This window comes from Mauremys reevesii, unplaced genomic scaffold, assembly GCF_016161935.1.
Source record: "Mauremys reevesii isolate NIE-2019 unplaced genomic scaffold, ASM1616193v1 Contig54, whole genome shotgun sequence".
NCBI classification, from domain to species: domain Eukaryota; kingdom Metazoa; phylum Chordata; order Testudines; family Geoemydidae; genus Mauremys; species Mauremys reevesii.
Window position 1 is genome coordinate 297,685 of NW_024100867.1, and position 24,875 is coordinate 322,559.

At 49.8% G+C, this 24,875-nt stretch overlaps 1 protein-coding gene and 1 long non-coding RNA gene across 10 annotated transcripts in view; one reads left to right on the plus strand and one right to left on the minus strand.

The window, feature by feature from the left end:
* Window positions 1-24,875, plus strand: part of LOC120394386 (NACHT, LRR and PYD domains-containing protein 12-like) — a 52,162-nt gene that overhangs the window by 23,427 nt on the left and 3,860 nt on the right. For 7 of the 9 annotated variants that reach the window (XR_005592271.1, XM_039518623.1, XM_039518622.1 and 4 more), the window contains 5 exons: window positions 1,586-1,756; window positions 10,764-10,937; window positions 12,672-12,842; window positions 13,704-13,874; window positions 16,461-16,631. Coding sequence is in view for 8 of the 9 variants with exons in the window: in XM_039518623.1 (XP_039374557.1) it covers window positions 1,586-1,756; window positions 10,764-10,937; window positions 12,672-12,842; window positions 13,704-13,874; window positions 16,461-16,631 (858 nt within the window). In the remaining variant the exon portion in view is untranslated. Of the gene's footprint in view, window positions 1-1,585; window positions 1,757-10,763; window positions 10,938-12,671; window positions 12,843-13,703; window positions 13,875-16,460; window positions 16,632-17,832; window positions 17,866-24,875 lie in introns of those variants that run through there. The other 2 variants (XM_039518624.1, XM_039518621.1) reach the window with 2 other exon arrangements.
* On the minus strand, window positions 10,932-24,541 carry LOC120394389. Its single transcript, XR_005592273.1, has 3 exons — window positions 24,425-24,541; window positions 12,597-12,828; window positions 10,932-11,022 (listed from the first exon to the last, which is right to left on the minus strand). It is a non-coding gene; the product is annotated as an uncharacterized LOC120394389 (long non-coding RNA).

The window sequence follows — 24,875 nt, forward strand, 5'->3', positions numbered from 1 at the left end:
ACCCACAGCAGTGAATTCTCAGATCCTGGCTCAACTGATCCAGGTTCATACTACAGGACTAAAAATAGCTGTGTAGTGAGGCGGTGTGGCTCCCCTCCACCCTGGAGCGGGACGAGCCCATCCGGAGATCGGAGTGGGCGGAGCTAGGGAGCTCGGAACCCTCCCCTCAGAGGGTCAGGTGGTGACCTGGAAGTATAAAGGCTCGCCCTCAGAGCTCACTAGGGAGCCAACCGCCGGGCAGGACAGACGTCTCCAGCCTAGCCCACGACTGGGAAAACCCCGCGGATCAAGGTGCACTCCAGGACTGGCCTGACTTGCTCTGCCTTGCCCTGCGCTCGCTACCCAGAGGAGGTGCCGGACCTGCCCTGCGCTCACTACCCGGAGGAGGGGCCGGGCCTGCCGACCGCCCACGGCCCCGAGGAACCCATGGTGCTGGACCCCCCGGAGGACACCACCCTGACCCAGGTACTACCCGAGGGGGAGTCTGGAAGTAGCCTGGGGGCAGCTGACCCTAGCACTGCCAGAGCCCATGTCAGTGTGTTGTGGCAAATAGAAGCTAGGCACTTCCCATGGCCCCTCCAAGCTCACAGAGAAAAAGTTTTGAATGGTTTCACAGCCGCATTTTGGGATTCACCAGCCCACTGAAAATGCAGCCACCCTCTACCCTCACCTTCAGCTTAGCTGAACGCACACTTGTGGAACACAGGCTAATGGACATAACAGATGCCCATAGAAGGACCCCAGTGTAAACTTCTCTTCTCTTCTTCCCACTTCTGCCAACACCAAGGTTAAGATTCATTGCTGAGCTTCATTGCTAAGAGGCGCAGCAACAATCTCACATTCCAGAGAGAGAGTGGAGCTAAGTGGATTTAAACCACCTTTACGCCTCCCAGATTCAGGGCTGCTCCAGGTATTCGAATAGTTCCCTAGTGTAAACTAGAGCTGCTCTGAGATCCCCAGGCTGCTAATGGACAACTCTGCAGCTTGCAACAGATGAGAATCCCAATAACTGGCAAAGCAGAGTAATTGTTCTAAAGGAAAAGTTATTTTGATTCTGGAAGAGTGTCCACACAGGGAGCTATTCTGGTCAATGTCCTCATATAGACAAGCCCTCAGTATCTAGCCATCATGTTTAAGGCCTGATCTACACTTAAAATTTAGGTCAACATAGCTACAAGGCTCATAGGTGTGGAAAAGTCAATTAAAATAAAAATAAATTAAAAATTCAACCCCTGGTGTAAATGCAGCTAGATTGAGAAAAGAGGACAATATATCTTCAGTTTGTCTATTTTGGTCATGGTCTCCTTGATCTGGGTGATATTTCTTTCTAAAGCACTGAGACTTTTAGTCTACAAGAAAGAGAAACTATAATTTACAACTGGCTTCCTATACAATTCCATTATTCTTCATTTTCCTCAGCAGTCTCTATGCATTTGTTTATTGATATGTTGCAAATCCTTAGATTAAGGGTCATGGGGACTATGGTAAATGCTTCTTGGCTTTACATGCTGGAATTTCAATTGAGAGGAGAGGACTGGATGGACAGACATGCTCATTCTCTAATCTGTGCATCTATCTCTTTCAGATTGAAGGCTTGTAAACTCTCAGCTGCTTGTTGTGGGGAGCTCTCTTCCGCTCTCAGCAACAACCAGTTGCTGACAGATCTGGACCTGAGTGATAATCAACTGAGAGCTCTGGGAGTGCAGCTGCTGTGTGAAGGACTGAAACAGCCAAATTGCAAACTGCAGAGACTAGTGTAAGTATTGACCAGTTTCCTCTATGTAAAGATCTTGGCAGGAGGCGTGGATGGGGTACAATAAACTTCCTGCAGGTACGTGGTGAGGTTAAAATCTGAGTCTCTCCGTATCTGCTCTAACCCCGCAGACAGAGACCAACACTTAGAAAATCTCCACCAAGCATTCTCAAGACTACAGTACCCACATGAGGAAATAAGGAAACAGATCAACAGAGCCAGATGTGTACCCAGAAGCCTCCTACTGCAAGACAAGCCCAAGAAAGAAACCAACAGGACTCCACTGGCCATCACATACAGTCCCCAGCTCAAACCCCTCCACCGCATCATCAGGGATCTACAACCCATCCTGGACAATGATCCCACACTTTCACAGGCCTTGGGTGGCAGGCCAGTCCTCGCCCACAGACAACCTGCCAACCTGAAGCATATTCTCACCAGCAACTGCACACCGCACCATAGTAACTCTAGCTCAGGAACCAACCCATGCAACAAACCTCGATGCCAACTCTGCCCACATATCTACACCAGCAACACCATCACAGGACCTAACCAGATCAGCCACACCATCACCGGTTCATTCACCTGCACGTCCACCAATGTAATATATGCCATCATATGCCAGCAATGCCCCTCTGCTATGTACATCGGCCAAACTGGACAGTCTCTAAGGAAAAGGATAAATGGACACAAATCAGACATTAGGAATGGCAATATACAAAAACCTGTAGGAGAACACTTCAACCTCCCTGGCCACACAATAGCAGATTTTAAGGTGGCCATCCTCCAGCAAAAAAACTTTAGGACCAGACTCCAGAGAGAAACTGCTGAGCTCCAATTCATTTGCAAATTTAACACCATCAGTTTAGGACTAAACAAAGACTGTGAATGGCTTGCCAATTACAGAACCAGTTTCTCCTCCCTTGGTTTTCACACCTCAGCTGCTGGAACAGGGCCCCATCCTCCCTGATTGATCTAACCTCGTTATCTCTAGCCTGCTTCTTGCTTGCTTATATATATATACCTGCCCCTGGAAATTTCCACTGCTTGCATCCGAAGAAGTGGGTATTCACCCACGAAAGCTCATGCTGCAAAACATCTGTTAGTCTATAAGGTGCCACAGGATTCTTTGCTGCTTCTACAGAACCAGACTAACACGGCTACCCCTCTGATACTTGTCTCCTATTAATGCCTCAGTTGGGGATACTTTCTCCCCACCCCCCAACATCTGAAAGCAATAAGGAGCCACTACCCAGGAGGACCCTTGCAGTGAATAAAAATCACCACTTGCAAACCAGGACAGCTCTGATCCCTCTGTTAACTATTTCTCCTCATGTCCAGTCACCCCCGCATCCACTTCTCATCCCTCTCCCCTGCTCTGTAGGGTAGGTGGTGGGAGGGACAGGAACAGTCTCTATTCCTGAAGCCAAATGACATGCCCTCCTATAGCACCGTCTAGCTGAGGATCTCAAAGCACTTACAGAGCTGAGGGAATTCACCTCCCACCCCATTGAGCGAACTGGAGACAAAATAATATAAGATTCATTTAAGTCAGTTCCTGCTGCCTTGATCCCCTCCTGATTCTCCCTCTGTCCCTGACCCTGCCCCACCATCCAGGTTTGTGACCTCCCTGTTGATTTTTACTTCCTCACGTCCCCTCACCTACACCCAGGCTGCCATTGAATCTTCTCGGTTCTCCATCCCATGTCCTCCCGTCATCGTTGAGCTGGATGAAAGCAATTTTTGCTGCACACAACATCCGAATACTAAGGTGCTCCCCCACCCCATCTCCAAGTTTTACTGTTGACTTCAACAAGAACAGGATTTGTCACCATTCTGCAAACCCTGACAATAAAAAGCTTCAAAAATCCTCTTGCCTGTGGACAGGAGGAGGTTCTCCATCAGCCTTGGCAGTGCCATGTCTGTTCTGTGTCTAGGCTTAAAACCCAGCTGGATATTGCCAATGGACAGGTGAAGTTGGATGCAACTGTTCAGTTACTGCTTGACTAGATTGCTCAGAAACAAGAGACTTGGGCCTGGTCTACACTAGGCGTTTAAATTGGTTTTAGGAGCGTAAAACCGATTTAACGCCAAAACCGTCCACACTAGGAGGCACCTTATATCGATTTTAATGGCTCTTTAAACCGGTTTCTGTACTCCTCCCTAACGAGAGGAGTAACGCTAGTATCGGTATTAACATATCGGATTAGGGTTAGTGTGGACGCTGATCGACGGTATTGGCCTCCGGGAGCTATCTCACAGTGCACCAGTGACCGCCCTGGACCGCAATCTGAACTCGGATGCAGTGGTCAGGTAAACAGGAAAAGCCCCGCGAACTTTTGAATATTTCCTGTTTGCCCAGCGTGGAGCTCCGATCAGCACGGGTGGTGATGCAGTCCGAAATCAAAATAAAAAAAGAGCTCCCGCATGGACCATGCGGATGTGATCGCTGTAAGGGCAGGCAAATCCGTTCTATCAGCGCTCCGTTACAGAAGATGAAATTCAGAATCCTTTTTTAAAAATCTCCAGACAGATGCCATAGCAGGGACTCAGCGCACTGCAGCGTGACAAGCGTAACGGAAAGCCAAAGAATCAAATGGATGCTCATGGACTGGAGGACTGAAGCTATCCCACAGTTCCTGCAGCCTCCGAAAAGTATTTGCATTCTTGGCTGAGCTCCAAATGCTTCTAGGGTCAAACACAGTGTCTGCGGGTCAGGCATAGCTTGGCAATCTACTCACCCCCCCCCCACCCACCCCCAGAAGCGAAAGGTAAAACAATCCTCTGACTCTTTTACATGTCACCCTATCTTTACTGAATGCTGCAGATAGACGCGATAGTGCAGCACTCAACACCAGCATCCTTGCTCCCCCCCCCCGCCATGGGCGGCTGATGGTACAAAAAGATGGAAATCCATCCTCATCATCAGCCTCAGCTGATGGTACAATAAGCTGGAAATCCATCCTCATCATCAGCCTATTGGCCCTAATTTTTTCTGGTGGATGGATGGTGCAATATGGCTGGTAACCATCCTCATCATAGCAACAGGGGGCTGAGCTCCATCAGCCCCCACCCTTCATGTGTAAAGAAAAGATTCAGTTGCCCCTGGACTAGCAGTGGGATGCTGGGCTTCTCTCCTACACACTGCTTAATGTCCTGTCTGGACTATCATAGCAGCTGGAGGCTGCCTTCCACTCATTTCTCACTAACAAGTCAGTGTGTCTTATTCCTGCATTCTTTATTAATTCATCACACAAGTGGGGGGACAATGCTACGGTAGCCAAGAAAGGCTGGGGGAAGAACGGAATCAACAGGTGGGGTTTTTATAGGAGCATCCCCTGTGAATAGCATACAGATCATAATTTCTGCAGGCTCTGACACAGAGCAGCTGTGCTCTCTGGTTCTATGATACGGTGGTTCTCTAGTACACTTGCCTATATTAGGCAGCACTGATTCTATTTTTAGATACCAAAAAGGAGGGATTGACTCAGGGAGTCATTCCCAATTTTTGCTTTTGCGCCCCTGGCTGATCGGCCAGGGGCACTTATGACAGCAGCTAATGGTACAAAACGATGGAAGGTGCAATATGGCTAGTAACCAATCTTGGCTTTTGCGCCCCTGGCTGATCGGCCAGGGGCACTAGCAGCAAATGGTACAAAAGGACTGGTAGCCATGATCATCCTCAGTTCCAATTTATGGAAGGGTTTGGATGGTGCAATATGGCTAGTAACCATCTCTGCTGTCATGCAAAAGCAAAAGCATGCTTCTGTGTAGCGCTGCTGAATCGCCTCTGTGAGTGGCATCTAGTACACATACGGTGAGAGTCACAAACGGCAAAACAAGCTCCATGATTGCCATGCTATGGCATCTGCCAGGGCAATCCAGGGGAAAAAGGCACAAAATGCTTGTCTGCCGTTGCTTTCCCAGACGAAGGAGTGACTGACGACATTTACCCAGAACCACCCACGACAATGATTTTTGCCCCATCAGGCACTGGGATCTCAACCCGGAAGTTCCAAGGGGCGGGGGAGGCTGCGGGAACTATGGGATAGCTAGGGAATAGCTACCCACAGTGCAACGCTCCAGAAATCGACGCTAGCCACGGACCATGGACGCACACCACCGATTTAATGTGCTTGGTATGGCCGCGCTCCACCCGATTTTATAAATTCTGTTTTACAAAACCGGTTTATGCAAATTCAGAATAATCCCGTAGTGTAGACGTATCCTTGATGATACCGGGCATTCACATGTAAGGCTGGTTGTATCAAGCAATGAATTCTTAAGTCCTGGCCAGGTTACTGCATGCTCCAGGTTGGGGGAGCAGATGTCTGTCCTCAAAAGCAAATGATGACAGTATTTGTTAGTAGGGGTTCTAGATGCTCTTGCTCAGAGCCGTTCCTAGGGTATGGTGAATCAGGACGACCCCTCCGGCTCCGCCTTTGGGGGCCCTGCGGGCCAGAGCAATTGGCCAGCGCAGTCGCTCCCGGAAGTGACGGGTCAGTCACGGAAGTGATGTATTCATCACATTCACCCCGGGCCCCGCACCCCCCTAGGGATGGCCCTGCTCTTACTGGCCTGCACTAGCCACAGAGATCAAGGATCAGAGTCATAGGCAGAGGCTCAGATTTCATCTAGCATTGTCTAGGATTCCTGTTTTGTGAATGAACAGAATTCTGAGGAGGGTTTTGTGTTGTCCCTGATGGCCATAGAGGCCATCCTGGATGTGGAAGATCTTCTCTGTGAAGTGGGTACAGTTCCTCACGCCGAATGGTGCTGGGCTCTGGAGCTAGGAGGCATCTAAGTTAGCAATGTTATTGACAATCCAAAATAGTTCAGTGGGGTGTGACTTGGGGCTTGTCTACTCAGCCCTGCAGTTCAGACTACAGCAGTATGAAGTGCAGCATGCACCAAACTGCTGTGCTGTAACTCCCCCATATAGACAATGCAGGTGCAAACTAAAAGGTACCTCGTTCGTGCTAACATAGTCCTGTTTGAAGAGGACTATGTTAACACAAGCTAGGTACCTCTTAGTTTGCACTAGGACCATCCACATTGGGGTGCTGTGTGCACCAAAATGCTGTGCTGTTGCAATTCACACCCCCATAGTCCAACTGCATCAATGTAGCCTTGGTGGTTGCTATGGAAGAGGAGAAGGAGGATCTCTTGGTCTCCTCCAGGGCCAAGGAGCAGGCAAAGAAGAATTTGTTGTTCAGAAATCAGTTTCTTCTTGAGAGTTCTCAACACTGACGCTTGGGTTTTCTTGCCTCCTTGCATCATCTGTCACAGGAAGAAGAAACCACAAAGCTCTGTGAGGGCCATATGGGAAGGAAGTGCTTCAGAACCAAAGTATTCATGGCTGTGGTCAGTCAGTGACTGTGATGTCTCACTGGTTCTTCTAGTCCTTGGCTGCTGGGCTAGGGCATCAGTGCTTTGTGGGTCTAACTGGATCAGTGAGCAATCTAGGATGGACCATGATGTTAAGAAAAAAAATTAATTAATAGGCAGCAGATTTAAAACAAACACAAGGACATATTTTTTTCACACAATGCACAATCAACTTGTGGAACTCCTTGCCAGAGGATGTTGTGAAGACCAAGACTATAACACAGTTAAAAAAAGAACTAGATACATTCGTGGAAGATAGGTCCACCACTGATTATTAGCCAGGATGGGCAGGGATGGTGTCCCTAGTCTCTGTTGACCAGAAGCTGGGAATGGGCGACAGGGGATGGAGCACTTGATGGTGACCTGTTCTGTTCATTCGTTCTGGGGCACCTGTCACAAGACAGGATACTGGGCTAGATGGAGTATGGCCATTCTTATGTTCTTTTTCTTTTGAAGGTGGCAATCTGACTGGTATCAGGGATTGATCCACGTTCATTATAAAGGTCAGGATGTGACCAGCTGTGTGTGTGTTTAAGGCCTAGAGACTGCCTGTGAGAATCCAAAGGTGAACAGGGAAAATAGAAAGTTTTGTGCATTGGATCTGGTGTATTGTCAGTGTGAATCATTAAGCCTCCAAGAATGAGGAGCCTCAGGAACTGCATCACCATGTCAGCCAGTGTCTCTGTCAGCTCCTCCAGAAAACTTGAAAACTCTGTAGGTAATAGATCTGTGCTATTGGAATGTCTTATTGGGCTTGTCATTGGTCTCTCAGATTAAGTAGATATACTCAAGGGATTTTGTTATAAAGGATCTTCTTTTGCATTTGAAGCTGGGTGGCAATAAAATTGGTCTGGGTCTGTAGGGCCCTGTGTCAGCTGGAAGGATGAAATGATCCCGCTCCCAGCCTGCTGTGTCAGATAGCCAGGCTCTGGGGTTGCAGACCAGGTCAGGGATCTAATCCAAGCTGATAAAAGGCTTTTCAGCCACTAACCTTGCTTTGTTCAACACAAGCTTTGATCCTGAGGTGTGCCTGTGTCTGTAGTAATTTTGTGTGCAGTGGCTGAAACTCATTTGCACTGGATTGGTGGCTGGTGCCTAGAGTAATACTTTCCAGAGGCTGGCTTGTATTTCTTGTGTGTCTTCCATGCAGGGCCGGTGCAACCATTTAGGCAAACTAGGCGGCCGCTTAGGTCACCTAAAAGCCCACTCAGGCGAGGCGATGGAGTGGAGGTGAGCTGGGGCAGGGGCGTGGGGAGGGCTGCCCGCAGTAACAGGCGGGGGCGCACAGGGGAACCGCTCCCCACCCCAGATCACCTCCACTCTGCCTCCTCTGCTGAGCATGCAGCCTCCGCTCTAAGTCTCCTCCAATCGGCGCCGCAAGCCTGGGAGGGGAGGAGAATTAGAGCGATGCCGGCGTGCTCAGCAGAGGAGGCAGAGCCGAGGTGAGCTGGGGCGGGCTCCCCAGGTGGGATTAGCTGCTGCAGGAGGGGGCTCCCCAGGCAGGGTTAGCTTCTGCGGGGGGTGGGGGAGTCTCTCCGGGCGGGGTTAGCTTCCACATGTGTGGGCGGGGTATCTGCGGGCAGAGTTAGCTTCCATGTCGGGGGGGGTTTCCCCCCGGGCAGGGGTAGCTGCAGGGGCGGGGGGAGTTAGCTGGGTGGGAGGGTGGTGCAAGGTGGAAGTTTCATGCCCTAGGCGAATCTTCCTTGCACCGGCCCTGCTTCCATGTAAATCTTGGATTGGAGTGGAAAAGTCTCATACCCATGAGACACTCCCACAGTCTTTTGCTCACATGAAGGCTACGTCTGCACTCGGAGCTGGGAATGTGATTCCCAGAGTGATTAGATACACTCGCTCTAGCTCTCATCGACCCAGCGTGCTAAATATAGTGATGTAGCTACGGTAGTGTGAGCAGTGGCATGAGCTAGCTGTTCCAAGTATGTATCCGGAGGTGGGGGGTAGGAGTTCGTGGCTTTTGCATTTTTGCTTGGGTAGCTCCAGGCCCTGGGTAGTCAGCTTCCTGAATTTCCTGAACACGGTTCCTCAGATCAGATACTGTGCTTGGACCCCTCATCACTACTCCTAGTATCTATCCATTGATAAGTAGCTCTCTGCCCTTGAAGCCTTAGGCTCTGTCTGCAGTTGGAACCGGGGGTGTGTGATTCCCAGCTCACGTACACACATTAATGCTAGTGCTGATCTTAGCTAGTGCACTAAAAATAGTAGCATAGCCGCGGTAGCACGGGCAGCGGTGAGCAGCGGCATGAACTAGCCACCGCCACCCAGACATTTTTGAAAAGTTAGGTGCAATTTCCTGTATTTTAGAAGCTTTTCATATGTTTCAAAGTCAGAATGCTGTGCAATAAAAATAATGTAATAAAATAATCAATAATACGAGCACAGCCGCTGTTCATCTGGACTTCTGTGCTAGGATAACTTGCTAGTGCATCAGGTAACGTACTGTGAAACCAGATGTGCATCAAAACCACAGGACCCCTAAATATATATGATTATTTCAGGTAGATGCAAGCATGAAATATTCTAAAACCTAGCACTAGCATTGGGGAAAAACTTGTGGAGGCAGTGCTAGCAATTCTATAATTAAGTTTGCATTCAGATTTGCAATTAAAGGAGGACTGAAAACCCATTATTTTACAGTAAAGTTTTTGAGGTAAACAAAAATCAGGTTATTCCCTCCTCTAAGCTCTGGTCAAATGGACTCCCATGCCCACTTACCATTCCTAACCAGGCTACAGAGACCCCATTGTCCTATGAAGTCACTTTGTCTGATATATAATATTGTTGCCATCTCATAATTTTATCACAAATTTTGATATTTGATGGTTTTTCTTAAAGTCACAGCTCCTAGAGTCATGTGAATAAGTGAGCCCCTCAATTTTAAAAATGAAGGCTAAGTTTCTAGCCCTTGTGGTTACAGATAGAGCCTGAAAACACAAACCCTAAAGTCTCAAAAACCAGAAGACAAAGAAGAAGAACCCAAAATGTATTTGTAAAAAATAATCCCATGAAATCTAAGCCGATATCGTGACTTTTTGGAGCCTGACTCATGATTTTGGAACTTTTGGGGTTGGCCACATGTCATGAGTATATTTTATTGCAATGTTGTGGCATCAAACTTGATATAAAATAATGTAACAGAGTGCCACTAGATCTCCCCTTTACTATTTTTAGTTTTTCTCTGCTTGAAAGTTTTCTTCTCTCCTTTTCTCTGACTCTTTTTTCCTCATTGTTTTGTACTGTCTGTTTTACCCTCCAATTAACTTCTCTCTTCTGATATTTTCCACCCTCTAAACTTCTCCATCCATCTTCCCCATTTTCCTCCTCCTGACCCTTTCCTAGAGCCTTCCTTGAAACTTCACTTTCTCTCTCTCTCTTTATAGTGCAAGCAGTGGGGCAAATGCAGGAAGTCACACCCAAACCTGGTTCTGGGTTCTCATTGGTCAAGGGATGGGTCTTAGGACAGAGTCTAGGGATGGTTTTGTGGCTCATTCCTGATACTGATTGGTCAGGGAAAGGAGATGCTGGGTGGGCCACTTGTCAGAATGGCTGTGATGAGCCTCATTCATTTTCTGATGGATCTGCTCTGCATTTGTCTCTCTTGCAGGTTGAGATTTTGCGGTCTCACAGGCGCTTGCTGTGGGGATCTCTCCACCGTTCTCAGCATGAGCCAGAGCCTGACAGATCTTGACCTCAGTTATAATTTTTCTCTGGGAGAGGCTGGAGTTCAACTGCTGTGTGAGGGACTGAAACATCCAAACTGCAAATTACAGATGCTGGGGTAAGTAATATTTGGTCTCCTCTGTGTATTTTCTGATGACATCTATGTAAAGTGCTTCACAGGGGCTGTAGCTGGTGTCTGCCCCCTGTAGGTATATGGAAAAACTGAGAGTTCAGTGTCTCTCCAGCACCATTGTCAATGGCTCACAACATGCACCCAGCCTGCCCTGTTTGGAAAATGGAAATATTAAGCAAAGGTGGGCCCACAGCAGACAGCTGGTAACACAGTCCCAGTGAATAAATATTTTATTTTTTTAAAACCAATTCTTTAATATTGGGCTTTTTTTTTTTAAAAAGAGCACTCTCTTACCCTTCCACTAACAGCCCATTTTAAAGATAACTTTAATGACTTTGACACCTTTATATATTAACTTTAAAACTTGTGACATTTTTCTGCACAGATTTAAAGCCTTCCATGTCGTCAAAGCAGCTGAGTGCATATACCCCAGCCCAGTGAGTGGCACAAGCTGCCTCCTTCTGAGGCAGCTGTCAATCAGAGTGTGGTGGGTGGTGATGTAGGAGTGATCTGTCACTAACACAACTTCCAGAGACCCCTTCTCTGCAGCACATTAGATCCAAAACTGGTGGGGGGTGGGCACTGCACCAGATTCACAAGGCCATTATTTCACCTTGTGCCCTGCTCCCTACAGTGTATTTCCCCGTGAGTTGTCTAGTCTACTGTGATGATGGCCCAAGTCATGGAGCTTCCACCCCTTCCGGAGGGAGACTATTCCATGGATTATTCCAGTAGATCTGTCAGAGCAGCACAGCAGTGAAGCAGACAAACTTCAGTTGTGTATCTTCCCTCCCGCCCCCCCCCCACCCTATATCACTCTCAGTGAGTTACTCGTTCCCCACCCTCCACCGAGCTGTGAGGGAGAGATGGGGCAGTTGCCACCAGGGAGAGGTGCCACCATCACTCTCTGCAGGGCTGTGGGGGAAGAGAGGCCAGTCGTCACTGATGGTGGAGAAAAAACAAAGAGCTTTGAGATGAGTCTTGTCCACCTACATACTGACAGGCAGAGCTTTGAGATGGGGACAGAAGCAGCTCAGCCCTCCAGCCATGGGTCTGATGTTCTGGGGAAAGAGTGGGGGTCCCTGGATTAGGAGTTGGTGGCATTAACCCTAAACCTCCAGTGATAAACAGCAGCTGCAGTAACAGAAGGCTGATTTTGACATTCACTTTGCTGGTGCTTTTGTCTCGAAAATCTGCCCCAAAACAGCCCTAGGGAACATTTTGGGCTGGAGAGCTTATTCTTGCTCCATCTGCTTAGACCAGAAGGGATCCAGAGCGCTAGCAATGAAAACGTTTGAACTATTTTCCAGCCATGACCTTCCCCCTCCCAACCCACTAAAAGTGACCCACAACCTGCCCCCTCCCTTCACTTCAAGTGAACAGTCACTTGTGGAATGCTGGGTAACCAACATAATGGGCCAGACTGTGCTCTCAGCTGCTCTGTATTTGCAAGTCTGCCTTTATTGACTGCAAGGGATGCTCCAGAGTTACACCAACATAAATGAGAGCTAAACCCTGCCTGACAGGTGTGCATGGAAGAAATCCACACTAACGGCCTTCTGTGTTTTTATTCCCCCTGGCCTCTTCCCACAGCGCTGTCATCTCTCCCCGCACTCCCACAATAACAAATCTTTCTAGACTTACATGGACATCTGTGAGGGGAACACAGTGCATGGGTCAGAAATGAATTGTTTTCCATTCTCTCTTCATTTCATGCAGGTTGGAGTGGTGCAGACTCTCAGCTGTATGTTGTGGGTTTCTCTCCTCTGCTCTCAGCACCAGCCAGGCCCTGACAGAGCTGAACCTTTGGGGGACGAAGCTGGGAGATTCAAGCGTGCAGGTGTTGTGTGAGGGACTGAGACATCCCAACTGCAAACTGCAGAAAATACTGTAAGTACCGGCTGGTCTCCTCCCGTTTGTGCCTGCTAGCATGGTAGCTCTGGCTGCTGGGTTTCCAGAACCGTAATGCTTGTGCTCCCACCAGCCCCAGGCCCTGCACCTTCCATTCCATAGAAATATATGGCTGAAAGGGACCTTGAGAGGCCATCAAGTTCATCCCACAGTGCAGAGGCAGAATTAAGTAAACGTAGGCCATCCCTGACAGGTGTTTGTCTCACCTGTTCTTAAAAACCTCCAAGGACAGGGATTCCACAGTCTCCCTAGGTAACTTGTTCCAGGGCTTTACTCTCCTTGTAGTTTGAAAGTGTTTCCTAATATCCAACCTAAATCTCCCTTGCTGCTGATTCAGCTGATTACTTCTTGTCCTACCCTTGGTGGACCTGGAGAACAATGGATCACCATTCTCTTTATAACAACCTTTCACATAGTTGAAGACTGTTATGTTGCCCCTCAGCCTTCTCTTCTGTAGACTAAACATGCCCAAGTCTTTCACCCTTTTCTTGTGGAGCTTGTTCTCTAAACCTCTTTTCACTTTTGTTGCTCTCATCTGGACTTTAATTCATCAACATCTTTCTTGAACTGTGATGCCCCAAATTGGACACAGTTCTCCAGCTGAGGCCTCACCGGTGATGAGTAGAATGGGACACTCACCTCCCTTACTCGCTGAGGACCTGGGATGTCCCTAGCCCCTAAGAATTTGGCTAGTGGCACATGTGGCAAGAGCCATCCTTCCCTCCCTCCAGAATGGAAATGAAACCCTCTCCAGACAGACACCGACACCAGTGAGGGAACCACAGCCAACAGGGAAGAAACAAATGATCACTTCTGTCTCTGTGTATTTGTCTCTTGTAGGTTGGGAAGTTGCAGCCTCACAGCTGCTTGCTGTGGGGATCTCTCCACTATTCTCAGCACCAGCCAGAGCCTGACAGAGCTGGAACTGGTGGATAACAAACTGGGGGATTCAGGCGCGCGTTTGCTGTGTGAGGGACTGAAACACACAGACTGCAAACTGCAGAAACTAGTGTAAGTAACAGCTGGTTTCCTGCAGTCTGTGCTTATTAACAGTGACCTGAGCTTTGTCTACTGAGGCATCCGTACTCCTGGCAGCTGTGGAAAACTGTTTTCTATCCTGAGAAAACTTAATATTTCCCCCATTCTGCATTGTGATCCCATTGGTTAGGGCACTCACCTGAGGTGTGGGGGCACAGGTTAAAGTCACTGCTCTGCCTGATTTGGGAGGAGACGAAGCTGGGCCTCACACAGGCCAGGTGAATGCCCCAACCACAGGGCTACTGGCTATTCTAGGCTTGCTCTGTCTGTAGTTTTGCCTTGAAAGTCCAGCCTGGCTAAGAAAGACCTTCCTGACAGGACTTCCATCAACACCACGACGTTCCCACAAAAAGTGTGTGAGTAATCTGCATTTTCTGATGGAAAAACTATGTCACTGAAAAAATCCCAAATGGTTCATCTAATGATCACCCAAAAACACCTACTCTCCTCCTGCGTACAGCTGAGAGACCCCACCACACTGTAGATTTCTTGTATTTTACTAGACAGAAGTTGGGTCACACAGAGCCTCTTCATGCCCTGTAGATATTTTCTGTAGGTCCTCTGTTAATTTTACTCACTAAGGTTTGGTCCACACTAGAAAGTTAGGTTGACCCAGCTACGTCACTCAGGGGCATGAAAAATTCACACCACCGAGAGACTTAGTTAAGCCGACCTAAGCCCCAGTGTAGACAGTGCTAGGTCACTTACTGAGCATGGCATCCTGCTGGGAGCACATGGCTCCAGGATCTGCACTGGTTGCCCATTGGTCTCTGGGTGGAGTTTAAGAGGCTGGTTCTGATCTATAAAGCCCTAAATGACCTGGGACTGGCCTACCTGAGGGATTGTGTCTGCCCCAACTGCAGTCAGCACGGGCACCTGAGCTGATTCCCCCTTTGTTATAAAAGAGAAGGGATGGTTGGCCTCTGTGAGGGCTCTGGGACTTTCCCTTTCCCGCAGTCCAAAATCCCCCACATTTACGGACCTTCTGGGCATGCTGCAATGAGCCTCTGTTTGATTGGGGTTTTAAAGAGGATTGAGAAGGTGTTTTCTGTAGCTGAATGGATAAGTTCCTATTAGAATAATTAATGCTACTGGGGTTTTGGTTGTAGCTCTAATTGTGTGTTAGAGGTCTAGAGCAGGGGTAGGCAAACTTTTTGGCCTGAGGGCCACATCTGGGAATAGAAATTGTATGGTGGGCCATGAATGCTCACAAAATTGGGGTTGGGGTGTGGGAAGGGGTGAGGGCTGTGGTTGGGGGAGCGGGTTCTGGGGTGGGGCCAGAAATGAGGAGTTCAGGGTGCAGGAGGGGACTGTGAGCTGCAGTGGGGAGTGGGGTGCAGGGGAGTGAGGGCTCCGGCTGAGGTTGCAGCCTCTGGGGTGGTGCTGGGGGATGCGGAGTTTGGGGTATAGGAGAGTGCTCTGGGCTGGGATTGAGGGGTTTGGAGGGCGGGAGGGGACTCAAAGCTGTGGCAGGGGATTGAGGTGCGGGAAGGGGTGCAGGCTGGGGGTGCAGGTTCTGGAGTGGGGCTGAGGATGAGGGGTTTGGCATGCAGGAGAGTGCTCTGGGCTAGAATGGAGGGATTCAGAGGGCAGGAGGGGATCAGGGCTGGGGCAGGGGGTTGGGGTGTGGGGAGAAGCTCAGGGGTGCAGGCTCCAGGTGGTGCTTACCTCAAATGGCTCCCAGAAGCAGCAGCATGTCCCTTCTCCAGCTCCTACACCGAGGCGCAACCAGGCAGCTCTGCACGTTGCCCCATCTGCAGGCACCGCCATTGCAGCTCACATTGGAGCACCGGAGGAGGACATTGGAGTGCATAGGAGCCGGAGCGGGGCTATGCCGCTGCTTCCGGGAGCCACGTGGAGTGGCCCACAACCCTGCTCCCCGGCTGGAGCGCCAGAGCGGGGCCACGTGGCTGCTTTCGGCAGCAGTGTGGAACAGCCCCAACCCTGTTCCCTGGCTGCAGCACCAGAGCACCAGAGCAGGGCAAATCCCAGACCCCACTCCCCAGTAGGAGCTTGAGGGCCGGCTTAAAATGGCCTGCGGGCTGTAGTTTGCCCACCCCTGGTCTAGAGCCTCATGTAGGAGTCTTTTTGTAATCTGAATCAAAGTGAAATGATTTCTCTATTGCTTCCAAATTAAGAATCACTTTAGAACAGGGGTCGGCAACCTTTCAGAAGTGGGGTGCCAAGTCTTCATTTATTCACTCTAATTTAAGGTTTCACGTGCCAGTAATACCTTTTAATGTTTTAAGAAGGTCTCTTTCTATAAGTCTATAATATATAACTAAACTATTGTTGTATGTAAAGTAAATAAGTTTTTTAAAACCTTTTAAAAGCTTCATTTAAAATTAAAGAAAAATGCAGAGCCCCACAGACTAGTGGCCAGGACCTGGGCAGTGAGAGTGCCGCTGAAAATCAGCTCACATGCCGCCTTCGGCACGTGTGCCATAGGTTGCCTACCCCTGCTTTAGAGTTACACACAGGTATCAAGAAGGGGAAATGCAGAGGAAGAGGCATAAACAAGTCATCATTTTGCTCTCTGTATATCTTCATATCCTACAGACTGGGGTATTGTGATCTCACAATTGCTTGTTGTGGGGATCTGTCCTCTGTTCTCAGCACCAGCCTGACCCTGACAGAGCTCGGCGTAAGGTGGAACAACCTAGGAGATTCAGGAGTGCAGCTGCTGTGTGAAGGATTAAAACATCCAAACTGCAAATTACAGACACTGCAGTAAGTACCAGATGGTTCCCTTTAGTCTGTGCCTGTTAACACTGTAGTTGGTGAGTTACACTCTGTTTATCAGGGTCACAATAACCTGCATAGAACCCAGCCATGGACCAGCCCCACTCTGCTCCCAAGGCAAAGAACAGAGACTCACTGATATCTTCATTGGTCACATTCTGCTAGTTAAACAAGTGAATAATGAGAGAACTGCAGAACATAGGGCTAGAAGGGGCTACAATGATCAGCTGCTCTAACTCCCAGCAAGATGCAGGAGTTCTGAGTACTGCAGTGGGCTCAGTCCCTGGGCCCTGTTCAGCAGGCAAAGTAGCTGGGTAATTGTCCTAAAGGGGCAGCCAAAGGTCCCTCAATACAGGGTAATCCTTAGGTGGTGCAAAGCAGGTCTAACCACATTTTTGGCACCCTTCCACAGCATCCCTCCTGCCTCAGCATAGGAAGGGCAGAGAGGTTAGGAGGGGCAGGGTGGAGTGCAATGACACTTTACCGGATCCTAGCCTGGCACAGCAGCTGGAGTAACTTAGAGCAGCCCTGAGATTCCTCTAAGTTATTCCAGAGGCTGTTTTGGCCCCCACCTGGCCCAGGATCAGTGCAGTAGGAAGGTGGGTTACAGCCAATATCTTCTCCTCAAAGTCTCTCAGCAGTGCCAGATGTGAACTTGGTGCAGCCGAGGACAGAATCCGGTGGCTTTTAGCAAACCACAAATGCAGCATATTTTGACATTAGAAAACAATGACTTTACTCACTCAGGGTACGTCTACACTACGGGACTATTCCGAATTTGCATAAACCGGTTTTGTAAAACAGATTTTATAAAATCGAGTGCGCGCAGCCACACTAAACACATTAAATCGGTGTTGTGCGTCCATGGTCCAAGGCTAGCGTCGATTTCTGGAGCGTTGCACTGTGGGTAGCTATCCCGTAGCTATCCCATAGTTCCCGCAGCCTCCCCCGCCCCTTGGCATTTCCGGGTTGAGATCCCAGTGCCTGATGGGGCAAAAATCATTTTCGCGGGTGGTTCTGGGTACAGCCTCATCCCTCCCTCCCTTCCTCCCTGAAAGCGGCAGACAACCGTTTTGCGCCTTTTTTGCTTGGAGAACTGTGCAGACGCCATAGCACAGCAAGCATGGACCGTGCTCAGCTCAATACCGCAATCGTGGATGTTTTAAACACCTCGCGCACTCTCGTGCAGTATATGCTGAACCAGGACCTTCGAACCGAGGCGAGTAAGAGGCGGATACGGCAGCGCGGCGATGACAGTGATGAGGACGTAGACACAGAATTCTCTCAAACCGCGGGCCCCTGTGCTTTGGAGATCCTGATGGTAATGGGGCAGATTCTATCCATTGAACGCCGATTTTGGGCCCGGGAAACAAGCACTGACTGGTGGGACCGCATTGTGTTGCAGGTTTGGGACGATTCCCAGTGGCTGCGTAAGGGCACTTTCATGGAACTTTGTGACTTGCTTGCCCCTGCCCTGAAACGCCATAATACCAAGATGAGAGCAGCCCTCACAGTAGAGAAGCGAGTGGCGATAGCCCTGTGGAAGCTTGCAACACCAGACAGCTACCGGTCTGTCGGGAATCAATTTGGAGTTCGAAAATCTACTGTGGGGGCTGCTGTGATGCAAGTAGCCAAAGCAATCACTAAGCTGCTGCTACGAAAGGTTGTGACTCTGGGAAACGTGCAGGCCATAGTGGATGGCTTTGCTGCAATGGGATTCCCTAACTGCGGGGGGGCGATAGATGGAACCCATATCCCTATCTTGGCACCGCAGCACCAGGGCACCCAGTACGTAAACTGGAAGGGGTACTTTTCAATGGTGCTGCAAGCACTGGTGGATCACAAGGGACGTTTCACAAACATCCACGTGGGATGGCCAGGGAGGGTTCATGACGCTCGCGTATTCAGAAGCACTACTCTGTTTAAACGGCTGCAGCAAGGGAATTACTTCCCAGACCAGAAAATAACAGTTGGGGATGTTGAAATGCCTGTCGTTATCCTGGGGGACCCAGCCTACCCCTTGATGCCATGGCTCATGAAGCCATACACAGGCAGCCTGGACAGTGGTCAGGATCTGTTCAATTACAGGCTGAGCAAGTGCAGAATGGTGGTGGAATGTGCATTTGGCCGTTTAAAGGCGCTGGCGCACATTACTGACTCGCTCAGACCTCAGCCAAACCAATGTCCCCTATGTTATTGCTGCTTGCTGTATTCTCCACAATCTCTGTGAGAGTAAGGGTGAGACCTTATGGCGGGGTGGGAGGCTGAGGCAAATCACCTGGCCTCTGATTACGCGCAGCCAGACACCAGGGAGATTAGAAGAGCACACCAGGAAGCGGTGCGCATCAGAGAAGCTTTGAAAACAAGCTTCATCAATGGCCAGGGTACAGTGTGACTGCTGTGTTTGTTGATGAACACCCACCCCCCCTTGATTGACTCAGTCCCTGTAAGCAACTCCCCCTCCCCCTTCGAGTACAGCTTACTTATGCAAATAAAGTCACTCATTTAAAAAGCATGAATTCTTTATTGATTCATTATAAAAAGAGGGAGAGAAGTAAGGGTGTGCTTTGGGAGGAGGATAGGAGGGATGGAGAAGGCCATTAAAAAAAAATTTAGACTAACGGCAGCCTTTTGGTTGGGCTGTCCACGGGGGTGGAGTGGGCGGGTGCACGGAGCCTCCCCCCACGCGTTCTTACACGTCTGGGTGAGGAGGCTAAGGAACATGGTGAGGGGGGAGGGTGGTTATACAGGGGCTGCAGAGGCACTCTGTGATCCTGCTGCCGTTCCTGAAGCTCCACAAGACGTCGGAGCATGTCAGTTTGATCACGCAGCAGCCCCAGAGTTGCATCCCGCCACCGCTGATCTTCCTGCCGCCACCGCTGATTTTCCTGCCGGTCTTCCTGCCGCCACCTCTCATCTCGGTTGTCCCTCCTGTCCTCACGTTCACTGGCCTCTTTCCTGTAATTTGAAACCACGTCCTTCCACTCATTCAGATGAGCTCTTTCATTGCGTGTAACTTCCATAATATCCGAGAACATCTCATCTCGCGTCTTCTTTTTCCTCCGCCTTATCTGTGCTAGCCTTTGGGATGGAGGAGGGATGGTTGAAAAATTTACAGCTGCATGAGGGAGATAAATATTTAGAAAGATAAATTTTACAGAACAATGGTTATACTGTTTCACAGTGAACATCACTATTCACCTAGCACATGTGATTTCCCTACAAGGTCGCATTTTTCATCTTAATAGTGACTGCTTGCAGCTCTGGGGTTACAGATCTCACAGACACATCGGGTCCAGGCATCAGAATTCAGCTTCCATGCGGCCATGGTAAGCCACTGTCTCAGTGATTTACCCCTCCCCCCCAACGCATGGCTAATACCACGCTAGCTCCCTGCTAATCAACAACCTTCCCCCTCCCCCCCACCCACTGCTTGTCCGGTAGCTTGGGGAAGATCGCCTCACCGGTGACCAAACAGAAAAGATCATCGGCATTTCACTCCTCCCCTCCCCCCGCTTCGCTACGTGCAGGAAAGTGTTTTTTTTAAGCTGCTGCATTCCACGAACCCAGTAGAAAAATGGCCACCCCCCTTACTTAAATTCCTGATTTTTAACTAGGTTATCCTGAACGATATCACTTTGCTGAGGATAACAGAACAAGATAAAGAGCGGATGCTTCTTGAATGCCAGCAGTCACCGGGACCATACGCTGCTATGCTTTGCCACGCAATGATCCCTGATTACTTGCTACATGCATGGCATGGTAAAGTGTCCTACCATGGTGGGCGGAACAAGGATGCCTTGCCCAGAAACCTTCTGCAAAGGCTTCTGGAGTACCTACAGGAGCGCTTCATCGAGATGTCCCTGGAGGATTTCCTCTCAATCTCCGGACATGTTAACAAACTTTTCTAAGTAACTACACTGTCTGCGAATGCATCCCAAGTCCTCAGGGCAAATCAATCATTAAAAAAGGCTTGCTTAAAAAACACTGTTTGCTATTTGCAAAGGTACACTCACCAGAGCTCCCTTCCATGGCGTCATTCTGTGGAATAGTTGCTTGTGAGAGCTGGGAGCAGGGTAATTCCGTCAGGGTGATAAAAAGCTCCTGGCTGCTGGGGGTCACGGAGTGCTGTGTGCTCTCTGCTAGGTCTTCCTCTTCTTCTTCCTCTTCATCTTCCCCGTCTGCATAATCCTCAGACATGGCAGAGATTACAACCCCCACCTCGGAATCCACGGTCAGGGGTGGGGTACTTGTGGCACAGCCCCCTAAAATTGCATGCAGCTCAGCATAGAAGCGGCATGTTTTTCGACCTGCCCCGGACCTTCCGTTTGCTTCTTTGGTTTTCTGGTAGGCTTGTCTGAGCTCCTTAACTTTCACTCTGCACTGCACGGAGTCCCTGCTGTGGCCTTTAGCCGTCATAGCCTTAGAAATTCTTTCAAATACTTTTTCATTTCGTCTTTTGGAACGCAGTTCTGTTAGCACTGAATCCTCTCCCCATATAGCGATCAGATCCATTACCTCCCGAGCGGTCCATGCTGGGGCTCTTTTTCGATTCTCAGGAGACTGCATTGTTAACTGTGCTGATGAGCTGTGCGTGGTCACCTGTGATGATGAGCTCTCCACGCTGGGGAAGCAGGAAATGAATTTCAAAAGTTCGCGGGGCTTTTCCTGTCTACCTGGCCAGTGCATCCGAGTTGAGAATGCTGTCCAGAGCGGTCAGTGGTGCACTGTGGGATACCGCCCGGAGGCCAATACTGTCGATTGCGGCCACACTATCCCTATTCCGATATGTTAATACCGATATTAGCGCTACTCCTCTCGTCGGGCAGGAGTACAGAAACCGATTTAAAGAGCCATTAAAATCGATATAAGGTGCCTCCTAGTGTGGACGGTTTTGGCGTTAAATCGGTTTTACGCTCCTAAAACCGATTTAAACGCCTAGTGTAGACCAGGCTTAAGGCAGTAACAACCCCACATGTGTGCACACTGCCCTGAACTGGAGCTGTCACTCCTGCTCTCCCAAAAGGGCTGGAAAGAAAAGGAAATTGAACATGGCTCTGTTCTCCCCAAAGGGCTGTAAAGAGTAAATGTGAATAAATATCAACATTAATGTGTTTCCCACAAAGGGGCTGGGACTCCCCTCTGATCATTACCCATCATTTAACAGAATCATAGAAGATTAGGATTGGAAGGGACCTCAGGAGGTCATCTAGTCCAGTGGTCCCCAACTATTTTGTGGCCAGTAGCACATGCATGTTTTCAGAAGAGCGTGGCAGGCGCCAACAATTTTTCAAGGCTTATTTTGTATTTGTACATTAAATAATACAAAAAACATATTTAATATTACATAATATATGAATCCAGAGAGAAGCCGGAGAAAAGCCACAAGGACAGAGCACACCGGTGCCTGCAGCCCTGGAGTACTCTGTCCCCCGCAGGCGCAGGGCCCCAGATTCTCTTCTCTGCTGGGCACTAGGTGGGCCTTGCACCTGCCGGGGACCGAGAACACCAGCGCCTGCAGCTCCAGAGTTCTCTGTCCCCGGCAGGCGCGGGGCCGTGGCTTCTCTCCAGCTTAAGATGTAGCCCCACACCTGCCAGGGACCGAGAACACCGGTGCCCGCAGCCTGCAGCCCCAGAGTTCTCTGTCCCTGGCAGGCGTAGGGCCGCGGCTTCTCTACCCTGCTGGGAACTAGGCAGGCCCCGCACCTGCTGGGAACAGAGAACACTGCACCCGCATCCTGAGTTCTCTGTCCCCGGCAGGTCCCCTGCTGGGCACTAAGCGGGCGCATATAAATGCCTGGGCGGGCGCCATGGTGCCCGCAGGCTCCATATTGGGGACCACTGATCTAGTCTAACCCCCTGCTCAAAGCAGGACCAATCCCCAACTTAATCATCCCAGCCAGGGCTTTTTCAAGCCAGACCTTAAAAACCTCTAAGGATGGAGATTCCACCACCGCCCTAGATAACCCATTCCAGTGCTTCCCCACTCTCCTACTGAAATATTTTTCTTAATATCCAATTTAGACCTCCCCCACTGCAACTTGAGACCATTGCTTCTTGTTCTGTTATCTGCCGCCACTGAGAACAGCCCAACTCCATCTTCTTTGGAACCCCCCTTCAGGTACTTGAAGGCTGCTATCAAACCCCCCCTCGCGCTTCTCTTCTGCAGACTAAATAATCCCAATTCCCTCAGCCTCTCCTCATAAGTCATGTGCCCCAGCCTCCTAATCATTTTTGTTGCCGTCCTTTGGACTCTCTCCAATTTATCCACATCCCTTCTGTAGTGGGGGATCCAAAACTCGATGCAATACTCCAGATATGGCCTCACCAGTGCTGAAGAGAAGGGAATAATCACTTCCCTTGATCTGCTTGCAATGCTCCTACTAATGCAGCCCAATATACCATTGGCCTTCTTGGCAACAAGGGCACACTGCTGACTCATATCCAGGTTCCCATCCACTGTAATCCCCAGATCTTTTTCTGCAGAACTGCTGCTTAGCCAGTCAGTCCCCAGCCTGTAGCAGTGCATGGCCAAATCTGCATTGTCACCCCAGCTACTGATAACACAGCCCAGCCAGAAAGTGTATCGCTGAGAACCGGCTGGCACCCAGTGCCTTTTCTGGCCCATCCTTCTCATGGCAGCTAATTCAGGGCTGGTCTGCAACCCCACTGGCCAGAGCTCAGCCCTGTCATCTCTGGTCTCCTCAGCATCCCTGTGCATTGTCCTCCTGTGTCACCAAGCCTTAGCAATTGCCTCTCGCCTCCTGCTTGCAGGCTGCTCCACCCCCCATGTCCTGGTGCTGCTGCTCCCAGCCCGCCAGCCACAGCCTGCTTCTCTGATCAGCTCTCCCCTTCCCACCTGCCTCCTTGCCCTGGCTCTCAGGATACCACTGCCAGGCTTTCTGTCCTCGCTGCCTACAGCCTTCTCCTCACCCCCACCCCCCACACACACACTGGCCCTCTCGCTCTCCCAGCCTGATTCCTTCTGTCCACAGGATGTCACGTCTCTTTCCTCCTCATTCTGATTAACACAGCGCCCCCTACTGGTGAGATGCTAATCTAGGTTCTTCCTCTACCAGAATAACCTAGCCCAGTGGTCCCCAACCTTTTTGTGACCAGTAGCATATTCATGTTTTCAGAAGGCTTATTTTGTATTTGTACATTAAATAATACAAAAAAAACATATTTAATATTACATAATATATGAATCCAGAGAGAAGCCGGAGAAAAGCCACAAGGACAGAGCACACCGGTGCCCGCAGCCCTGGAGTACTCTGTCCCCAGCAGGCGCAGGGCCCCAGATTCTCTTCTCTGCTGGGAACTAGGCAGGCCCCGCACCTGCCGGGAGCAGAGAACACCGCGCCCGCAGCCTGAGTTCTCTGTCCCTGGCAGGTCCCCTGCTGGGCACTAGGCGGGCACACATAAATGCCCTGGTGGGTGCCATGGCACCCACGGGCACCACTTTGAGGAACACTGGTTTAGTCCTTTCTCTTCCTACCATTCTAGATGGGGGGTACCCAGTAGGGAACCAGCAGGTCATTACAGTGTATTGTTAGGACTATCCCACCCATTAGAAATAGCACCTGTAACAAGATGGCCAATGTTTGTATGGTGGGTCCTGCGCTTTTCTTGGGAGGGGCTAAGACACTACCCCTTGACCCTGCTCTTGGGTGCCAAGGGCCCCACTAGTGGCCCGGGAAGGTGGTAGAGGAGGGAAGCGGGGAAGGGGTCTAGGTTTTCTCCTCACTCTGAGTCCCTCTCAACCTCTGCGGGTTTCTTACCCTCTTCCCCCTTGGGTGGGGTTATCCTCAGTCCTTAGATGTTGGGGGAGGGAGTCTCCCTTACTTTGGTTCTCTGATCTTTCAAATCTCACAACACACCTCCAAGCTCTAGTCCTCTCTCCTTCCTCCTCTTCCCCTGACTGCCTGAAGCAGGGGGTTTCATTAGGTTCCTGATGGGGCCTTAATTGACTACAGGTGCTACAATTAACCTGTAGCAACCCTCCCTAGTCTACAGGGAACCACACCTTAATTAGCCTAGGGCTACCACTCTACCCCTGCTCCCAGGCCCTCCTGTATCACACACCTCAATCTGCCTGTCCCTTCAACTCATCTGAACAATCGCATATAGAACACATAGTAACTGACACAACACCTGCACATGGTGAAGTATTCCCTCCAGGCCTTGTAGTGTTTAAGAGAAGAGGGTATGTTTCTATGGGGATCCCACAGG